Source organism: Ursus americanus, chromosome 28 (assembly GCF_024610735.1).
Source record: "Ursus americanus isolate L20-20 chromosome 28, mUrsAme1.1.p, whole genome shotgun sequence".
Taxonomy (NCBI): domain Eukaryota; kingdom Metazoa; phylum Chordata; class Mammalia; order Carnivora; family Ursidae; genus Ursus; species Ursus americanus.
This window is the reverse complement of record NC_142154.1, coordinates 16,141,375-16,162,254: the sequence shown is the minus strand read 5'-3', so window position 1 is coordinate 16,162,254 and position 20,880 is coordinate 16,141,375. Positions and strand designations below refer to the sequence as shown.

General features: G+C 46.5%; 1 protein-coding gene across 7 annotated transcripts in view; it reads right to left on the bottom strand.

Moving 5' to 3' along the window:
• Nucleotides 1-20,422, bottom strand: part of PGPEP1L (pyroglutamyl-peptidase I like) — a 36,878-nt gene extending 16,456 nt beyond the window's left edge. For 6 of the 7 annotated variants that reach the window (XM_087856695.1, XM_087856697.1, XM_087856696.1 and 3 more), the window contains exons 1-3: nucleotides 20,348-20,405; nucleotides 16,376-16,570; nucleotides 15,440-15,492 (exon numbers count right to left, since the gene is read on the bottom strand). In XM_087856695.1, coding sequence (XP_087712821.1) covers nucleotides 15,440-15,492; nucleotides 16,376-16,570; nucleotides 20,348-20,381 — 282 coding nt within the window. In that variant the 5' untranslated portion in view covers nucleotides 20,382-20,405. Of the gene's footprint in view, nucleotides 1-15,439; nucleotides 15,493-16,375; nucleotides 16,571-20,347 lie in introns of all 7 variants that reach the window. The other variant, XM_045795415.2, reaches the window with a different exon arrangement.
• Between the last annotated feature and the right edge of the window lie 458 nt (nucleotides 20,423-20,880).

Sequence of the window (20,880 nt, the reverse complement as noted above, 5' to 3'; positions counted from 1 at the left end):
TTGTAGATCTTGGATACCAGTCCTTTATCTGTAGCATCATTTGCAAATATATTCTCCCATTCCGTTGGCTGCCTCTTAGTTTTTTTGACTGTTTCCTTGGCTGTGCAGAAGCTTTTTATCTTGATGAAGTCCCATAAGTTCATTTTATCTTTTGTTTCTCTTGCCTTTGGAGATGTGTCATGAAAAAGGTTGCTTTGGCCGATGTTGTAGAGGTTGCTGCCTATGTTCTCCTCTAGAATTTTGATGGATTCCTGTCTCACATCGAGGTCTTTCGTCCATTTGGAGTTTATCTTTGTGTATGGTGTGAGAGAGTGGTCAAGTTTCATTCTTTTGCATGTAGCTGTCCAATTTTCCTAGCACCATTTATTGAAGAGACTGTCTTGTTTCCACTGGTTGTTTTTTCCTGCTTTATCAAAGATTAGTTGCCCAAAGAGCCACGGGTCCATTTCTGGGTTCTCTATTCTGTTCCATTGGTCTATGTGTCTGTTTTTGTGCCAGTACCATGCTGTCTTTGTGATCACAGCTCTGTAGTACCGCTCGAAATCCGGCACTGTGATGCCCCCAGCTTTGTTTTTCCTTTTCAACAGTTCCTTGGAGATTCGGAGCCTTTTCTGGTTCCATACAAATTTAAGGACTATTTGTTCCAGTTCTTTGAAAAATGTCATCGGTATTTTGATCGGGATAGCATTGAAAGTGTAGATTGCTCTGGGTAGCATGGACATTTTAACTATGTTAATTCTTCCGATCCATGAGCATGGAATATTTTTCCATCTTTTTATGTCTTCCTCAATGTCTTTCAAGGGTGATTTATAGTTTCTAGAATATAGGTCCTTTACGTCTCTGTTTAAGTTAATTCCAAGGTAACGTATGGTTTTTGGTGCTATTGTAAATGGGATGGATTCCCTAATTTCTCTTTCTTCAGTCTCATTATTCGTGTATAGAAATGCAACTGATTTCTGAGCATTGATTTTGTATCCCACCACATTACTGAATTTCTTTTTTTTTTTTAAGATTTTATTTATTTATTCGACAGAGATAGAGACAGCCAGCGAGAGAGGGAACACAAGCAGGGGGAGTGGGAGAGGAAGAAGCAGGCTCCCAGCGGAAGAGCCTGATGTGGGGCTCGATCCCATAACGGAGGCGGGATCACGCCCTGAGCTGAAGGCAGACACTCAACCGCTGTGCCACCCAGGCGCCCCATGAATTTCTTGCCTCTTGATCTGAGAGTGCTGCTTTAATATGATTTACATAACAATGTGACGCTAATCAAGCCAGCAAAAGTTTCAAAAATCCTCACACTTTCCCCTCCATCCAGTGTGGGGTGTGTATGAAGCGACCACACTCACATTCTCTGTTGCTTGAAGGGGGAGTTGGTATATCTCTTCTGAGAGGTAATGTTGTTTCATGTGGTAGAGAAGCTCTAGGATGGGCCCCACTATGGACTGAATGTTTGTGTCCCTCAATAGGCATATGTTGAAACCCTAACCCCCAATGAGATGGTAATTAGAGGTGGAGCTTTGGCAGACAATTAGGTACAGATGAGGTCATGAGGGTGGGGCCCCTATGGTGGCATTAGTGGCCTTAAAAAGGCAGGATGAGACTAACACTCTGTCTGCATGCCTGAAGGAAAGTCTGGGTGAGGTCATAACCAGGAAGAGGGCCCCCATCAAAAACCCAACCTTGCTGGCACCCTGATCTCGGACTTTCAGCCTCCAGAACCGTGAGAGAGTGGTCAAGTTTAAGCTCCCAGTCTATGGTATCCTTTCACAGTAGCCTGAGCTGACTAAAACAGTTCCCAGCGACATGCACTTTCTAATATTCATGCCCTGGTGTCATTTCCTCTTCCCACCATGAGTCTGAGCTGGCCTGTGACTCATTTTAACTAAGAGAATTCAGCTGGGTCAGGGCCTGACCTATACCATTGGTGTCTGGCTACCCTACTGGGGAGACGTCATGTGGAGAGGACAGAGGCCTTGCTGTCCCAGTACCCCAGTCATGCCTCCATGATCCTGCCCTGGCCTCCATCTCAATGCAACCAATGAGAGACCCAAGCAAGATCAGCGGAAGAACTGCCTAGCTGAGCCTGGCGGTCCCACAGCACTGGGAGGGATAACAAACCGGCGGTTGTTTGATACCAGTAACTTCTGGGGTGCTTCGATGTGCAGCAATATGAACCCAACACACAGCATGACAGTAAGGATTGGGAGGGCACACACGATACTGCTTCGTTAGGTGTGCGTTATAATCTGTTTTCCTTTGTGCTTCCTTGTGGTCTTTGGAGGTCTTGTGTAACTACTGCTCGTGTGGAATTGGAAAAAAGAACACCACGTGTTAAAACTAAGGTGTGAGGGGCGCCTGGGTAGCACAGTCGTTAAGCATCTGCCTTCGGCTCAGGGCATGATCCCCGTGATCTGGGATCGAGCCTCACATCAGGCTCCTCCACTGGGAGCCTGCTTCTTCCTCTCCCACTCCCCCTGCTTGTGTTCCCTCTCTCGCTGGCTGGCTCTGTCAAATAAATAAATTTTTTTAAAATCTTTAAAAAAAATAAAATAAAATAAAAAATAAAACTAAGGTGTGTGTTTCTTGCTTCCTTGGGAATGTAACTTTTCTTTAACAATGATATTCCTCCAAATATATAACTTTTGCTCCTACCGTGTTCTAGCCTGTGCGAGGTGCTCATGACAAACTGGGGACTGGGACAGACAAGGGGGAAGTCGGGCAGATACTGGGAACAGTGTAATGGGGGTGGGGGGTCGGGGGGAAGTGGCCAAGTTCAGTAGCAAATGTGAGCAGAAATAAAGATTCATGGTGAAAGAAGCCAGACACGAATGGACAGCTATTGTATGATTGTACTCATAGGAGGTAAACTAGAATAGTCAAATTCATAGAGAAGGAAAATGGAATGGTGGTGACCAGGGGCTTGAGGGAGGGGGAGATGAGTTGTTACTGTGTAATGGTGACAGAGTTTCTGTTTGGGATGATGGAAAGTTCTGGAGCTGGATCATGGTGATGGTTGCACAATGATGTGAATGTACTTAATGCCATCAACCTGTACACTTCAAAGCATTAAAAGGTAAATCGACTATTATATGTATTTTGCCATAGTTTAAAAAAATTTATGGACCTCGCCGTCTCGCTCCACCACCAACATTGTTTAGCTTGGATAGAAGTGCAAACTGAAGACAGACTGAATTCCCAGTGACATAGCTCAGGCTGATGCCTCCATCTTTTAGACAGGGCTAATAATTACGTGGGGAGTTTTTAAAAATATTTATTTATTTATTTGAGAGAGAGAGAGCACGTGAGTGAGCAGAAGGAGGGGCAGAGGGAGAGAGCGAATCCTCCCAGGACCCTGAGATCATGACCTGAGCTCAAATCAAGAGACAGCCACTCAACCAACTGAGCCACCCAGTGCCCCTGTTACGTGGGGATTGTAATGAAGCCTACTCTTTTCCATATCTGAAAGTCTTCTGGTGTTTTATGGCATCACGATCTAGAAGTCCTCTTCTCAGATGAGGGCAAGAGACTCCAAAAGGGAACAGTGTCTGAGCTGCTGGTTTACTGAGAGTGTCTCAGAATGTGAGGGATCCTGAAGAGAAGTCATCATGGATGGCAGTCATTCCCACATAAAGGCTGTATTGCAAACCCAGCGCCATCAAAATGTGAATGTCGGGGCGCCTGGGTGGCACAGCGGTTAAGCGTCTGCCTTCGCTCAGGGCGTGATCCCGTCGTTATGAGATCGAGCCCCACATGAGGCTCTTCCTCTATGAGCCTGCTTCTTCCTCTCCCACTCCCCCTGCTTGTGTTCTCTCTCTCACTGTCTGTCTTGATCTCTGTCGAATAAATAAATAAAATCTTTTTTAAAAAAATGTGAATGTCTCCCAAGGAACAGGAGAAAAGGTGGGGACACCTGTGACTCCCAGGTTTTTCTGGAGGCAGGCGTCAAAGGATGGCAAGCCAGTTGAAAGAGGGTCTTGCTAAGGGAAGCTCATGATTCAATGTTTATGTGATGTCTATGAGCTGAACTAAGACTTCACAGGTTATTGTATTTGGTTGAATGCTCACAGCTGCCTTTTAAGCCAAGACGGGGAGAGGAAAGGAGGACCTGGTTGACCTGGGCTTGAGGGAGGGAACAATACATTGGGAACAATAACCATACGGTATCCACCACAAAGATTATTAGGACCCCAGAGAAGTCAAGCAAACTGGCAAAAAAAAAAAAAAAAGAGGCCTTAGTGACTGATGGGAGCAGTTTGCGTGTGGAACCAAGGCTGGAAGCCAGGCAGTGGTAAATGAGCTTGAAAATTAATAGAAATCATTGTCTCCCTCTCCCTCCCTCCTTCTCACTCTCTCTCTCTTTTTCCTTGATCAGTCTGGCTAGAGATTTATCAATTTTATTGATTTTTCTCAAAGAACCAGCTTTTGGTTTCTTGCATTTTCCTTGTTAGCATTCTGTTCTCTATTTCACTGTTTCTGCTTTGATCTTATTATTGCCTTTCTCCTCCTAGATCGAGTTTAATGTGCTCTTCTTTTTCTAGTTTCTTACAGTAGAAGCTGAGGTCATCGATTTGAGACCTTTCGTCTTTACTAGTGCTGTCGTTCAGGGCTACAAATTTCCCCCTAAGCTCTGCATTAGCAGCACGCTGTGAGCTTTGACATGCTCGGTTTTAATGCTCATTCGTGTCCAAAGACTTTCTAACTTCGCTTTTGACTTCTTCTTTGAGCCATGGCTTATTTAAAAGGGCATTTAGTTTCCAAATATTTGGGGATTTTCCAGGCATCATTCTGTTGTTGATTTCTAATTTAAATCCACCGTGGCCAGGGGACATACTTCGCATGACTTGGAACCTTTCGAATTTCTTCAGACTCATTTTATAGCCCAGGATATGGTGTATCTTGAATGTATGGTAAATGTTCCGTATGCACTTGAAAGAGTGTGTATTCTGCTGATCTGGGTGGAGTGTTGTGTAAATGTCAATCAGGTCAAGTTGGCTGATGGTTTGTTTGAGTCTTAGGTACATTTGCTGATTTTCTGTCTGCATTCTATCACTTATTGAGAGAGGGGTACTAAAATCTCGAACTAAGGGCACCTGGGTGGCTCACTCGGTTGTCTGCCTTCCGCTCAGGTCATGATCCCCGGGTCTTGGGATTGAGCCCCTAGTCAGGTGCCCTGCTTCTCCTCTGCCTGCCACTCCCTCTGCTTGTGCTCTCTCTGTCAAATAAATAAAATCTTAAAAAATATGTAAAATAAAATCTCTGGCTAAAATTGTGGATTTTTCTGTTTTCTTTATACTTCTATTCATTTTTGCTTCATGCATTTTGGAAGTGCTGTCATTAGGGGCATACATGTTTAGGGCTGTTATGTCTTCTGGATTAACTGACCTCGATTAATTGGCGGCTTTTTCCGTAATTGCTAAATGGCTCTCTCACTCCAAATTTGACCTCTTCGAACACAGTTACCAAGACGGGTAAAAGACAGGAATAATTTTACAAGTGGCAAAAAAGAGGGTGACCCCAGCAGCCTGAGGACGGATACCCGAAATGCATCCTGTGGCTCCCCAAATATTTCCCCACCCCTGGGGGACACAGTGCCTAAAGTTTGACTGCCGTAGATCCTTTGGGTTCATGAGCCCCTGTCTGGATATTTTTGCAAAGGCCTGCAAGGCAGGAAACACGGCCTCAGCACACCCTCCTGCCTAGAGAGAACGTGCAGTGTGTACGTGAGCATGGGGCCAGGGCTGGGAGAGTCGAGCCTTACTGAGGCTGGTCAGGGGAGCAGCGTAATCCTTCACGATTGTAGATGTCAGTGCAGCGCCGGGACCTGATCCAGGGCATCTCAAACTGCCTCTCAGCCTGCAAGCTCACAAGGGCCCCCATGGGTCTGGAATCCTGGATGCACATCCCTGATATCATGCTGACATTATTTTTAAGATTTGTAATGTGCTGGGTGGCTCAGTCAGTTAAGCATCCACCTTCGGCTCAGGTCATGATCCTGGAGTCCCAGGATCGAGCCCTGCATCGGGCTCTCTGCTCAGCGGGGAGTCTGTTTCCGCCCTCTGCCTCTCACCCAGCTCGTGCTCTCTCTCTCATAAATAAATAAAATCTTTTAAAAAAAAGATTTGTATTGTGCTTATCATGTGACTTGATGTGAGGGTGGAGAACAGAAAAAGTAGGTCCAAGAGCTTTTTGTTAGTTTTTCCCCAAATTCTGTCCCTCGCCGGAATGAAAAGGCGCCTCAAATCCGACACCGGGCGGCCGCGAGTAAGCAGCATGATTTCCAGGGTCCTGCTTGTTTGCCGACATTCCCCTGGTGTTGGGCTGTGTGTGTTGCAGGATACAGTTTCATCATAGTTACCGCCACACAAATACAGCATTAATCCCCTCGACGTTCTGGTCTAGACTCTACAAAGCAAGATAAACAGGCCAGAGTGCTTTCCGTGCCGATAGAATGTGTAATCCAGAAAGGACATGATAAATTTCATCAAATCGAAGCCTCAGAGACAGGACGCCAAGCATCATCGGATGAACCAGCAAGAAAGCAAAAGCTCTGCTCAACTATGGCAAAGCGTCAGATGCAATTGACTGGAAGATTCATCTAACTGGAGGATGCCCAAGTGCTTTTCTTTTTTTTAAGTGGTTTTTTGCATCAATAAAATATGATGGGTGAATGTGAAGGAGGACAGGAGAACATGCTCAGACTTCTACATAAGAGTAGTGCAGTTATTTAAAAAGCATGTGCCTTAGTTTAACCCAGTACAGCCAAGCACATGGTGGAAAATGAAATAGGGAGCTGTGCGTTTCCTTTGGAGGAGAGGGGCCTCAGGGATCAGGGATTGTAAAGGAGGTGGGAAAGGTTTCGAGAGAACGTGGACTTTTGAAAGGAAACAAACCATAGTATAACATAACTATCCAGGAGTCCATACCAATGTAAAGAAATGATTAAAAAATACATACATAGATTGGGGAGGGAAGAGCCAAATCTTGCTTGCAGGTGCCTTCCAAATAATTTATGCAGATACTCTGCCCTCAAGGGGGTGTCACTCCCTACTCCCCAAAGGTGGGCTTAGCACTGTCCTTCCAGAGTATGATACGGGAAGGGAGTTCAGGGGAAAAGCAACCTAACAGTTAGGAACCTGACAAACAGGTCACCACGGTCAATATCAGTGGTGATCAGTCATATTGATGTGCCCTTGACATCATGGGAAGAGAATGGCACTTGACCTCTGGTGCTCTTCCTCCCCCAAATCCATAATCCTAGTCTAATCATGAGAAAAACATTCGACAGATCCTAACTGAAGGCAGAGTGTGATACGTGGCCAGTACTCCTTAAAGCCATCAAAGCCACAAAACAAGGAAAGGCTAAGAAATTGTAACAGCCAAGAGCCTAAGGAGACCTGAAGACTGAGTGTGATGTCATATCCTGGATGGGCTTCTGGAACAAAAAAAGGACATTAGGTGAAAACTAGGGAATTCTGAATAAACTATAGACTTTAGTTAATGGTATGTTAATGTTGGTTCATTCATTGTGACGAAAGTATCATACTGACGTAAGATGTTAATAAGAGGGGAAAGTAGGTGTGGAATATATGGAAACTCTCTGTACTATCATCACAACTTTTCTGTACATCTCAATGTGGTTTTTTATTTTATTTTTTTAAGATTTTATTTATTTATTTATTTGAGATAGAGAGCCAGAGAGAGAGCATGAGTAGGGGGCAGAAGGAGAGGGAGAAGCAGGCTCCCCGCTAAGTAGGGAGCCCAGCACAGGACTCTATCCCAGGACTCTGGAGTCATGACCTGAGCAAAAGGCAGACGCTTAACCGACTGAGCCACCCAGGTGTCCTATTTTTTCATTTTTTTAAGTCAGCTCCATGCCCAGCAAGGAGTCCATCTCAGGGCTTGAATTCACAACCCTGAGATCAAGACCTGAGCTGAGATCAAGAGCCAGACACTTAACTGATGGAGCCCCCCAGGCACCCCTTGCCTCAATGTGTTTTTAAGTAAAAAGTTTATTTAAACAGACAGGAGAGAAGTCAGAGAGTCTGCTCTGCTTTGGCCACTGGGAAAGAGTTGAAGATGCTGCTTTTGCTGGGGGGGGGGGGGCGGGGGGTCGGGGGACGCACAGATAGGTCCTAGGAAAGTGCTGGTGTCATTTTGCAAGATCTTGCTCTGGGTCTTCAGGTCTGTCCTCCTGTCAATGTGGGAATGGATTTAGGGTTTAGCAAGAACTAAATCTTTGACTCACTTGTCTGCAAATGGCAAGTTCTCCCCCAAGTAAGCAGACGAAATGCATTTCCCTGGTTGTTTAATAACAGCGTGGTATTTATGGGGAGGGCTGTGAAACCATAGGAGACACTCTTCATGAACATGGAAAATCCACCAATGCGTGGGTTTTCTCTTTACTCGCCTTCATCCAGGGGGTTCTCTGCAACCCAGCTTCCTGTGGGGGCTCTCAATGCCTTCTGCCCACGACCCAGGCTCCTTGCCATGCGCTCACATCTGCCCCCTATTCTGGTGACTTCTTGTGCCACTGTGAAATGAGAATGCGGGGACAGTCCTGTTCCATGAGGTCCTGGGGCCAGCACGTGCAGGAACACAGCTCCTTCTCTTCCCACCAATACAATGGGTTCACACCACAGTCATCAGACTGAAGAGAGGAGGTGTAAGAAATCACGAGAAAAGGGGTGCCTGGGTGGTTCAGTCGGTTAAGCATCTGCCTTTGGCTCAGGGGTCCCGGGGTCCTGGGATCGAGTCCACATTGGGTTCCCTGCTCAGCAGGGAGTCTGTGTCTCCCTCTCCTTCTGCCCCTCCCCCTCACTCTCTCTCTCTCAAATAAATAAATAAAATCTTAAAAGAAAAATAATAATCCATGAAGTAGCAGTCTATCAGATGAATCAAGGCCTTCCTACAAAGAAGATACAGATGAATCAAAGAAACAATTGACCTTTACTTGGAAAAGTGAACAGTCCCCTGCTTGTCCCCGCGTGGGTGGCGCGGGTCCCACCCTTCACGGTAAAATGCCGTCTGGCGTGGTGCATCTTGAGTTCTTCTGACGCACTGCCCTTTACTTTTTTATTATTATGATTTTTTAAAGCAACATGTAATGAAGGCACGATGCCACTTCGTCTTTGGAGTAAAGAGAAATTATTCTGTATCAAATTTATGAAATCTGGCAAGAGCCTTGACCCTCTGGCCACCCAGGCTGGGTTTATCTTATGTGCGGTTACATAATGTCTTGGCCCAGCTGACCCAGGATGTGATTTACAAAACTTTTGTTTTATTTGTTGCCTTTCCAGGCTCAGGCACTTGTAGAAGAGTTAAGGACCTAATTCCTTTTGAAAGAATGTGAAGTGGTCCCGGCTCCAAAATTAAAGTGTCCAAACACCGGGAGACAATGCTGCAGCCCTTGCATTCATAAGGCCATAGATAAACCTTACGGACAGGGAGGGGCACCCACCGCGGGCCAGCGCGATGTTAAAACACTTCGGCACATGCTATTGATAAAACAGCATTAAGTCTCCCTTCTGGGAGCTTGTAGGAAATGCCTCTTTTCATCGTGGACTTCTAGCATTTATATTATTTTTCTATATTTTCCTTCTTTTAAAAACACTCTTCTCCCATTTAAGAACAGCTACAACAAGGAGCGCCCGGCTGGCTCTGTCAGGGAGTAGGCGACTCTTGATCTCGGAGTCATGAGCTCAAGCCCCACGTGGGATGTAGAGCTGACTTGGGTAAAAACTTCTAAGAGCAACGATAACAAAAACGCATTCAAGGTATTATTTGTTAACAGCTCACCTCTCTTAGAGGTGAGATGCTGTAAGTGGGCGATAAGACTTCCTTTTCCTCCCTGTGATTCCATAATGCCCACTTACGACACCTGCCACGGAGTAAGTGCTCATTGAACAGCTCCCCTGATATTGACAAGGTTGCCATTGCTAGGGGAGAGCGTGGGGGTAGGAAAGAATAGCACCGGGGCGCCTTGGTGGCTTAGTCAGTTGGATGTCTGCCTTCAGCTTGGGTCATGGTCCTGGGGTTCTGGTATCGAGTCCCGCATCAGGCTCCCTGCTCAGTGGGAAGCCTGCTTCTCCCTCTCCTTCTGCCGCTCCCCCTGACTAGTGCTCTCTCTCTCTCTCTCTCAAATAAATAAAATATTGAAAGAGAAAGAAGAAAGAAAGAAAAGAAAGAAAGAAAGAAAGAAAGAAAGAAAGAGAAAGAAAGAAAGAAAGAAAGAAAGAAAGAAAGAAAGAAAGAAAGAAAGAAAGAAAGAGAAAGAAAGAAAGAAGGAAGGAAGGAAAAGGGAGAGAAGGGAAGGGAAAAAGAATAGCATTCATTCATGTATCCAGCCACTGGAACACATACTTCAGGCTAGGTCCTCTGTGGGGATAGGGACATGTTGATAGAGGTCCCCACAGATGGTGTGGTACTTATACTGACCTAGGGAGCTATATGCCCTTTTGGGCATTATTTCACCCATCTGAGTTTCCATATCTGTATAATGGGTCAAACATATTTACATTATTCAGGTTGGACCTCTGCCTTAATATGGCCGCTTAAATGATTAGCTCTGCAAAGGATGTCCTGTTGGCAGTCTGTTGGTACCTTCAGTGGACACTATCAACGTGATCCCAAACCAGAATGAGAAAGTCTAACACTGAGTAGAGTCTGCAGACATGTTGGTGGAAGCCACAGAATGACCCAGGGTGGCCCAGGAAGTGAGAATGGTCCTGTGGATTGAGAGTGAAGAGACCCTCTAAATTCATCACAAGTGACTCTGCCCTGGAAAAAAAAAGCCAGAAAGAAGAGCAGAGCAGAAACCAGAGACCCAGAGCAGGGACCAGTGGAGGAAGCAAATGGGGGTGGCCATGGGTGCTGGGAGCCAGGCTTGGGCTCGCTTCCTCATCAGCAATTAGGGCGGCTTCTGTTTAGGTCATCACCACTGTAGTACCTCATGAGCTAGGAGACTGAGCAACCTGTTGCCTTGTCTGTGTCTCAGGTGCTGGTGGGAGAGCTGGAAAGGGGGTGGAGATGAGCTCATGGTAGAGGGTCAGCCATGATGACATGGCCGTAAGGCTAAGGCATTTGGGTGAATCTCCTCACTTTGCTCACCCAGGAGTCATTGGGTAGTGTGGTCTGGATGTTTCTTGAGTTCTAGAAAGTTTATAAGCCGTTATTGTGCTGGAAGTGGTCCTCCTCCTCTGAACCAGATGTCCTTTTCCCCCAGGGGAAGACAGAGGCGAGTGGGATGAACCTGGACTGCTCACCAGGACCACCTAAGACTGGAATCTAGATGCCATGTGTCTTCAGGCCAGATACTCAGCCTCCCTGCGCACCCATTTCCTTACCTGCAAGACAGGAATAAATATCAATTTCTCTGGACTGAGGGAAGAACTCCACAGCTCCTCTGCCTAAAGTGTCCCGTGTGGTACCCAGCACATGGTGGTTTGAGAATTTATTCCCACTTGCCAGAAATTAGCCTGTCCTTCATCCTACATCCACTACATGGCCATCCCAGAGACCACTGGGGTGGGGGTGGGGGGCAGTTTTCTCTCATTTGGCTTTAGGTTCTTTTCTTTCATATGTTCTCCAGAATGAAGTCAATCCCTTCCCCCTCCGGGTGTCTCCTAGTGTAGCACTTCTCAGAATCTGCTTTGAGTTATAATGATTTTACTTAAGGGCTACCTCCTCTCCCTAGACAGAAACCTCTACAGGGAACTGTCGTATAAGAAGGAATATATCTGTTTTTTGTCCTGAGTGGCAGGAGTGTGTTTGTTATGCTAATGAGGCGATGGGCAGGGTGGGGTTCCATGCGTCAGGATGTCAGGTGCCCCTCTTGGTGCTTATTTTTATGAAAATGTCTTCATTTCATTCTTGTTCTTCAAAAATAATTTCTTGAAAGACAATTTCAGGTTGACATTCCCCCCCCCCAGCGTTTTGAAGATACTATTCCACTGTTCCCTGCCTTTTACTATTGTTTTAGAGAATTTTACTCTCATCATATGGCCAATTTCTGCAGGTGGCCTATTTTTTCTCTCAGGCAACTTTTCAGATCTCTGTGTCTTTGGTTTTGTGCGGTTTTACTGTGTGCATAGGTGTGGATTTTGTTAATCGTTGCTTGGTATAGTTTGTACCTCTTATCTCTGTGGAGTCATGTCTTTCATCACTTCCGGAATCGTCTCAGTCATTGTCTTCAACTATGGCTTCTCTTTCATTCTTGTTAGTCTCTCCTCATGGAACTCTTATTAGCCCTATGTTAGAATACCTTGTTTTATTATCCATATTTCTTAATTTCTTTTTTCACTTCTTTGTCCACATTTTTTAAAGCTGCCCTTTGAATAACCTCTTCAGATCTATCTTTTAGTTCACTAATTTTCTCTTCATCTGTCTCTGAGCTGCCATACGTATGTATATTTATGTGTATATTTCACAATTCACCCATTTAAAGTCTATAATTTAAAAAAATGAAGTCTATAGTTCAATGATTTTTAGTATATTCACAGAGTTGTGCAGCCATCACCCCAATCAATTTTAAAATCTTTTCATCACCCTTGAAGTAACCCTGTACCCATCAACAGTCATTCCCTATTTCCCCCAATTCCTCCTCACCTGCCCTCGGCAACCACTAACCTACTTTACGTCTCAACAGATTTGCCTCAGCTGGACGTTCATCGAAATGGAATCCTACACTGTCATCTTTGGTGACTGGCATCTTTCACTTAGCACAATTCTAAACTGCCTTATAAACCATCTGTTGAATTCTTCACCTCAACAATTTTTTAAAATTTCTATAAGACCTCTTACTGCCTTTTTCAATGTACCTGATCTTTTGATAGTCTCTTTTTCTGAGAGTCTCATTTCTGTGATTCCATCTTCTTTAAATATTTTGCAGTTATGCTATTTTATGATGCTGTCTAGCAGGATGATTTAGGATCTCACATTCTTGAGATTCTAAATCTGCTTCTGCTGATTTTTCCTCAAAGCTGTTCATTTCTTTATGTATTTGGTGATATCTGAATGGAAACTACTGTTTAGTTGATCTTAGTTTGTGAAGAAATCTGAGGGTTTAAATCTTCAAGAGAAGTTGCATACGCTTCTGCTGGGAGCTGGGGTGCTAGGAACCACAGGAGCCCCTTCCCACGGTCTAGCTTAAAGTTCAAGTCTTGGTTTCATCGCAAGCCCCTTCACCGCTGACTGCTGATGATGGTGTTTGCCCCCTCCCCCCACCTTTTGTGTCACTCCTTCAGGCAGCAGCCCTTCCTGTGTGTGACATATACATGCCCATGATGTCACGTATGCAGGCTTTCCTGGAGAGCATCATACTGTACGCCCAGCAATGCACAGAACTTCTGCTCTATCTAGGAAGGGCCCCTCAGAGCACCTAGTTTACCATCCTGTCTCCGCTGCCTGAAAGCCCCTAGCCTGCTTCTGTTTCTGCCCTGCTTCTCTGGATTTATTGGTCAATCCTGAGTCTCCCAAATAATCCTCCCCATCATTCCATTTCCTGTGTGACTCTCCAAACCCAGAATCTACTGGCCCACAGTGAGAAGACTGACTGATAGAATAGCTTCCCGGTAATAAGGATGACATCTGTGAGCACCAGCAGTGTGCCCTGTCCCGTTCCAAGGCGGGGTGGGTTTTTTTATTTTGTTTTTTGTTTTTTTAAGATTTTATTTATTTGAGAGAGCATGAGTCGGGAGAGGGGCAGAGGGAGAGGGAGGAGCAGACTCCCCCAACCCTGCTCCCGATGAGTGGGGAGCCTGATGTGGGGCTCGATCCCAGGACCTTGAGATCATGACCTGAGTTGAAGGCAGATGCTTAACCAACTGAGCCACCCAGGTGCTCCCCATTCCAAGGGTTTTACATGTGCTAACTCCCATAGTCATGACAACCATCCACTTTGCAGATAAGGAAACTGAGGCAGAGAAAAGCTGGGGGGGCTTGTTTTGGGTCCCACAGGTCGCAGTTATCAGAGCTGGGAGGCAAATTCAGGCAGCCTGCTCTTTTTCCTTTTTTCATGACAGCAAAAAGAAATAGAAGGGCTCGGGGCCATCCAGCATTCAGCAGAAAAAGCCCTGTTTTTCGAGGAAAAGGCTACAGACACCCGGGAGCTCACGAAAGCCCTGACCTGGCCTTTCTGGTACGATGTGTACAGCAGTGAGGCTTGGCAGTGAGTCTGGGGTTCTCTGAGCTCTTTTTCTGGCTGAAAAAAGAAAAAACAACAAAACAACCCAAATTCTAACTCAAGAGTCACGAGTTTCCTTGACTGCATCTGTCGGATAGTCTAGAAAAGCGATGTTACAGTGGCTGCAAATCCGTGACTCAAGTAGCTTTGTGGCATTTTCAGCTCCCCTGGGACACCCTGAGAATAGACTCAAGACCCTACCTTTGACTTGATCCAACAGAGGCATGAAATTGACAGTCAAGTGTGAATCAACAGCCAGCTGTGTTCTAAGCCACTAAGTGACACCCACGTGGGACTGGCAGGAGGCATTTGCTTCAAGGAGGAGGGGCGGTCCCCTCTAGTGATGAGACCCTGACCCCTCCTCATCCCATTTCAGGACATGCTTTCTCCAGGCCAGCTACTTCCTTAAAAATAAGGGTATGACCTCACATGAGTGAAATCATATTATATTAGGACACACCTTTACTACTCATATGTAGAATTTAAGAAACAAAAGAGATGAACATAGAGGAAGGGAAGGAAAAATAAAATAAGATGAAAACAGAGAGGGAGACAAACCATAAGAGACTCTTAACTCTAGGGAGCAAACTGAGGAGCACTGGAGGGGAGGGAGTGGGGGGATGGGGTAAATGGGTGATGGGCATTAAGGAGAGCACTTGATGGAATGAGCACTGGGTGTTGTATGCAACTGAAGAATCACTAAATTCTACCTCTGAAGCTAATAATACACTACATGTTAATTAAATTGAATTTAAATAATAAAAAAGGTGTGTCCTTTAGAATAATGACCACTGTTAAGCACTTACCTGTTTTTACACACTTCCGTGCTTACTTGGTTTACATGTTTGTCTTTTTACTCCTCTTTAACATCAGCACTATTTTCCACCCATTTCATGCATAAGGTAACTGAGGCTGGGGGAAGTGACCTTCCCGAGGCCCCAGGGCCCGAAGGGGTAAGGGTCATGGGAACCTAGCTCTTGGGGCAGCAAAGGCTGCTTTCGGGCACTCCCCGTCCTTCCCAGGACGGTCCCCACAGTCCCCACAGTCTCTTCTTTACCACACAGCTAGAAGGGCCACCTGGGGGCAGGTGAGTCACAGCCCAAGGACCAAAGGCTAGTCCCTCTCCCAGGGTCCTGAGTATTTTTCTTCTCCCCTCTGAGTGGGTCTGGCTGCCAAGGGGCCTTGCACACTGGGTTTCTCAGCCACACAAAGAATTGGTGGGGCCCTGAGCTGCGGGGTCTGAGCCACGTGGGTGTTTACCTTCACTGCTTCCCAGCTGGAATTCACCAGGTGCTGCCGGAAGGGTCCAAAACCTGAACCAAAGAGACCCTGGTTAGTTCAAGCCGGGCCTAGTTGGGGGGAGGATGTCTCTACACCTGGGCTGCTCCCCAATTCCCATGGGAGCTTCCTGCTGCTCCCAGGGTCATGGTGGGCCCCGGGCACTCCACACACGCCCCTTCTTGTGGTTGCCTGCAACCTCACCAGTCTGGGAGCATTTTCAGAGTTCTCTGTGGGAGGCATTGTGGGGGAGCCAAAAAGGAACATACTGCTGCCCCACCCCCAAGCTAGGAAGTCTTGAGAAAGCACACAAATGTCTGGTTAAAATGCATGCTTTGTTAAGAGCCTAGAAGTACCCCCATGTGAATATGCCCAGTCTTGGGCTAGGAGAGGTGTGGCATCAACTCCGCGGAGGAGGATGGCCTCTTCAACAAATGGGGCTGGAACGGTAGGCTACCCAGAGGCAAAAACATGAGTCCTCAACCCCGTTTCGCACCTTGTACAAAAATTAACTCAAAGTGGATCACAGCCTTCAATGAAAGAAGGAAAATTATAAATCTTTAACGGGGCAAAAAGGGAGAAAATCTTGAGACCTACCGGTAGGCACGTTCTTGACCCCAAGAGCACGCCACGATCTATGAAAGTAAGTGTTAACAAACCGGACCCCAACCAAATGAGAACTCTTGCTGTGCGAAAATGCCTTCTGAGAGAACGAAAAGAAAGGTACGGACAGGGAAAAAACAGTTGCAGATCGCACATCTGACGGAGGCCTTGTACGTAGACTATATAAAGAACTCTCTAAACTCAAGGTTAAAAAACAGCCCAATTAGAAAGTTGGCCGAATACACAAGGGGACATTTCACTGAAGATCTATGTGCAGACAGCAAACTAGCACAAGGGACGCCTGACGTCGCTCACCAGCAGGGAAACCCGGATTAAAACCACAGCGAGGGGCGCCTGGGTGGCACAGCGGTTGAGCGTCTGCCTTCGGCTCAGGGCGTGATCCCGGCGTTATGGGATCGAGCCCCACATCGGGCTCCTCTGCTATGAGCCTGCTTCTTCCTCTCCCACTCCCCCTGCTTGTGTTCCCTCTCTCGCTGGCTGTCTCTATCTCTGTCGAATAAATAAATAAAATCTTTTTTAAAAAAATAAAAAAATAAAACCACAGCGAGATCTTCTCACACATCAAGAAGAGCAGCTAAAAGAGAAATACCGATAACACCAAAAGCTAACACGGATGAAGAGAAACTGGCTCATACCCGTTGCCGAGTGGGAGTGCAAAATGGCACTGCCACTCTGGGAAATAGTTCGCCAGATTCTTTTAAAACCGAAAGTGGACTTCCCACCATACGCACTCCTGGAGATTTATTCCAGAGAAAGGAAGACTTGTTTTCACACGGAAACTTGGACACGTATGTTCACGGCAGCTTTATTTGTAATAACCCAAAGCTGGAAACTACCCAAATGTCCTTCGAGACGTGAACGGTGAAGCAAGAATTCCAGATCACGGAATACTACTCAGCAGTGAAAAGAAAAAAAAGTGGAAACCCCACAAATGTGACCGTCAACTGATGAATGGGTAAACAAAATGTGGCGCGATCCGTACAATGGGATATTATTTGTCAATAAAAGGAAGTGAAGTACTAATACATGATACAATGTGGCCTTGAAAATACTACGCTAAGTGAAAGAAGCCACAGCCACAAAGGACCACAGAGTGTGTGGCCCCATTTATATGACCTATCCAGAACCTAGAGAGACAGAAGTCAGGTTGTGGTTAGAAGATCACTACTACTGTAGTGGGGAGGTGGGGGGGGGGGTGCTGGGGGGTGATGTGAGAAAAAAAGACAAAAGAAAAATTAAATTTCCTTACTCCTTACAGCCCATTGACAAGTCCTTAAAACAGGCAGAGTGACCTTCCTCTAGGGACTCAGCTGCCTCGATGTTAGTACTTTGCTAAGGGTGAAAGGCAATCTCAGCCCAACCCCCAGGATCCTATAAGCATTTAACACATAAAAATTCCTTTGGAAACTTCATTTATCTCTCCTCCCCAAGATGCGTGTCGGCAATCATCCCCCAAGCGTATGGCCCGCTGATACGCATCCGAAGGGTCTCATGACTAAGGTTTTATTGGACATTAATAAATGACCTTTTCCCAACAATAGCTAGCCCCCTCAAGGTCCTGGAAACCTTGCTTCCAAAATCCCTCAGAGACTTATGCTATCCCTAACCCTCTCCCAACTTTAAAGTGTACAATGGGCCACTCCTCGTGACCCCAGTGCAGTTCTTCCTGCCCACAGATCCTGTCCCCATGCTTTAATAAAATCACCTTTTTGCACCAAAGACGTCTCAAGAATTCTTTCTTGGCTCTCAGCTCTGAACCCTAAAATCTTTCCTACATCAGAGTAGATGAGGGAGTGATAGCTGAGGGGCGTGGAGTCTCTTTTCAGGGTTAATTCACATGTTCTAAAATTGGTTATGTGATGAAGGCATCACTCTATGAAGACACTAAAAGCCATTGGACTGCCCGTTTTATTTATTTTTATTTTTATATTTTTTAAGATTTTATTTTGACGTAATCTCTATACCCAACATGCAGCTCAAGGTCACGACCCCGAGATCAAGAGCCACACATTCCACCGACTGAGCCACAGGTGAAAACTGTCCATTTTAAATGAATTGTAGAGCATGTGAATTTTACCTCAATAAAGCTGTTAAAAGAAAAAAAAAAGGAACTGCCGATACATTCAACAGCTTGGATGCACCTCAAAGGAAATATCCTGAGTGAAAACAAGCCAGTCTCCAAAGGATACATAGCGCATGATGCCATTTATACAACAGTCGTAAAATCACGTAATTACAGAGATGCAGAACAGCCTAACCGTGGTCAGGAGTTAGAGATGGGGAAGCGGCTTGTTTCCAACTCAGGTATCTAGACATCCTGTGGCCCAGTCAAGTTGAGACCTAAAATTGACCCTCAAAGGGCCTAAAAGATGGTGTGGGAGTGACCACACCCATGGGACCCCTTATTTCATCTCCCCTTCAGAGCTCCCGGGCCACCCCCCACCCCTGCCCCTGCAGGGTGGGGGCCCGGATTCTCGAACCCCCTAACAAGTGGGGCTCACAGGGGGTCAATCTTTCTCAGGCAATGCAGAAATTTTGGACAGGAGGTCCTGACACCAGGAACCCAATGGGGTCCTCTTGACATTGACTGACTCCTATAGGATAAATAAGACCATAGCTGCCACTGGGAACAGTGGGGGAAAAAAAAAGAAGTTTTAGAAAATACTGAGATTCAGAAAAAATCACTGAGAAACCAGGTACCTCCTGGGATGATTGTAGACACACTAAAAATGCAGCGCCACACACACAAAAAAATCACATTCTGCTTTAAAATCATATTCAGATCAACATAGATCATCTCTTATCTGTTTTCAATTAGGAAAAACAACTCCGCAAGTACAGGTTTGAAGCTCTTGCTTTACACTTTAAACTTGGCAGGCCCTGGGGCGAAATTTGCATAACGCTGGAGGAATCTTCTCTCGCAATCAAGGGAGGCCCTTTGGAGGGATGCCGATTTTCTCAGCCTCCCATTGTTCTTCCTGGTGCCAGTCAGAATACCTTGAACCCCAGCGTGTTTGTCAGAGCCCTGTCCTCCCCCGAACCCTCCCGTCTCTGTGCCAACCGTCTTGGCTAGTTCTCCACGCAAATCCAATTAGATGAAGAGACTACCCCTGGCAGCTCAGAGCATTTTTAATAAAGGAAGGCTGCACTCTAGAAGCCAGTGGGCATTCCCACATCATGGCTGGTGATCACGTAACTTCATCACACAGTCTAGAGTTTGCCAGCAAACCACAAGCTGACAGGCCAGAGGCAGGGGTCAGCGTGAGTCGAAGACGTGCCAAGTGGGCTTCAATATTCATATTTCATTTGTGACAAGCGTGGCATTTATCAGGGGTCCAGTTTCCTTAGCAATTCAAGAATATTTTGAACCACTCAATCTCCATACCCCAAATAACACAAATAAAAGCAAGGGAGATAAAAGGTTTTCAAGAGAATTTTCTTTTCCTCAGAAGGTTAACAGGAGTTTGATGATAGTCTGAAAGTACTAAGATAGGTAATTTTCGATTTTCCACGTACATAGAAATCCTTGTCTCCTGTTGCCTTCCTCTAACACAATTCAAAAAACTTAAAACATGCTGGATGTGTCTAACCAGAAAGAAGGAACTTTGTAGAGAAATCAAGTCCTTCAGGGCCCGGCCGTGACAATGACTGGGGAGTGCTGGGTTGATTGGGGATGAATTGGAGAAAGGCAGGTGTGGGTGGCTATCATTCCTTCCAAGTTGATCTTTTGGGGTTCAGAGTCTCCAATTGGTGGCTCTCAGGCGGAGTTCTAGGGTTTTCTGGGTGGCTGAGAGCTCTATTAGTCCGGGTGTTGGGGGCTGTGTGCTCTTTGGGGGTGGTTCTTGTAGATGAATCACTGTCCCAGCCTTATAAGCCCCATCCTTTCTGGATCCCCAGCTCCCACTTGCTTGCTATGGAGCTATACCCCAGGGATGCCCCCATGGGCCCACTAGGCCCCAGACTTAGGGACAGCAGGTGCCAGCCCCGGATTCCTCCCCGGTGGGCGGAAGGACAAGGTCTGAGCTTGATCCACATGTAGGCACCTTTGAAGTGAAGGATAGGACCGGAGCAGAAAAGCCTCTCTGTCCCCTGACCGTTTTTCAATAGGCCATAGCGAGCGTGAGCTTCCATCCGGAGTTATTGGCACCACCAGTTGCCTCTCTCTTTTGCCCGAGAGGGAACTGTTTCTGAGCGGATCGGGCAAGTGCACATTCCACGGTCAGGCTAAAAGCGGCAGCAAACGGGAAAGCAGAAAAATAGTCTTACCAGTCACCACCACGCAGCTGGGCTGGGAATCCATGAAACCCAAATGGGGAGCGTGTATCTGTGCCTCGGGGGTCAGGTGGCCGTGGCTCCGCCCAGGGCATGGGGTACTGGGAACACTGGGCAGCCCTCCCGCCCGGACGCTGGCAGCCTCAGGTTCCTACTGTGGGCGCCCAGCCTTATCTGGCCAGGAGGCCCCCCGAAAGGCTGGAGACTCTGGGGTGGGGGTAAGGTGGTAAGATGATGCCCCCTGAAAGCAGAAATGGCCAGCTTGGGACTCAGAGGCTTTGGACAATGACAAATAGAGGGTCGGAACACCATCAGGGACTTTCTGGCCCCTTGGGGTCAGGTCAGTTTGTTGCTGGGTGTGGATCAAAGGGGAGCCAGGAGTTTGGTGACCAATGGTCCCTGTCTGCCTGGGACTGAGGGGTACCTGGGATTGGGGTGGGGGTGGGGGGGTACTAAAATGTGCTGTAACCCGTCGAGTCCCAGGCAAATCAGGTTGGTGGGTGACCCTACAATCTATTTGTTTCGAT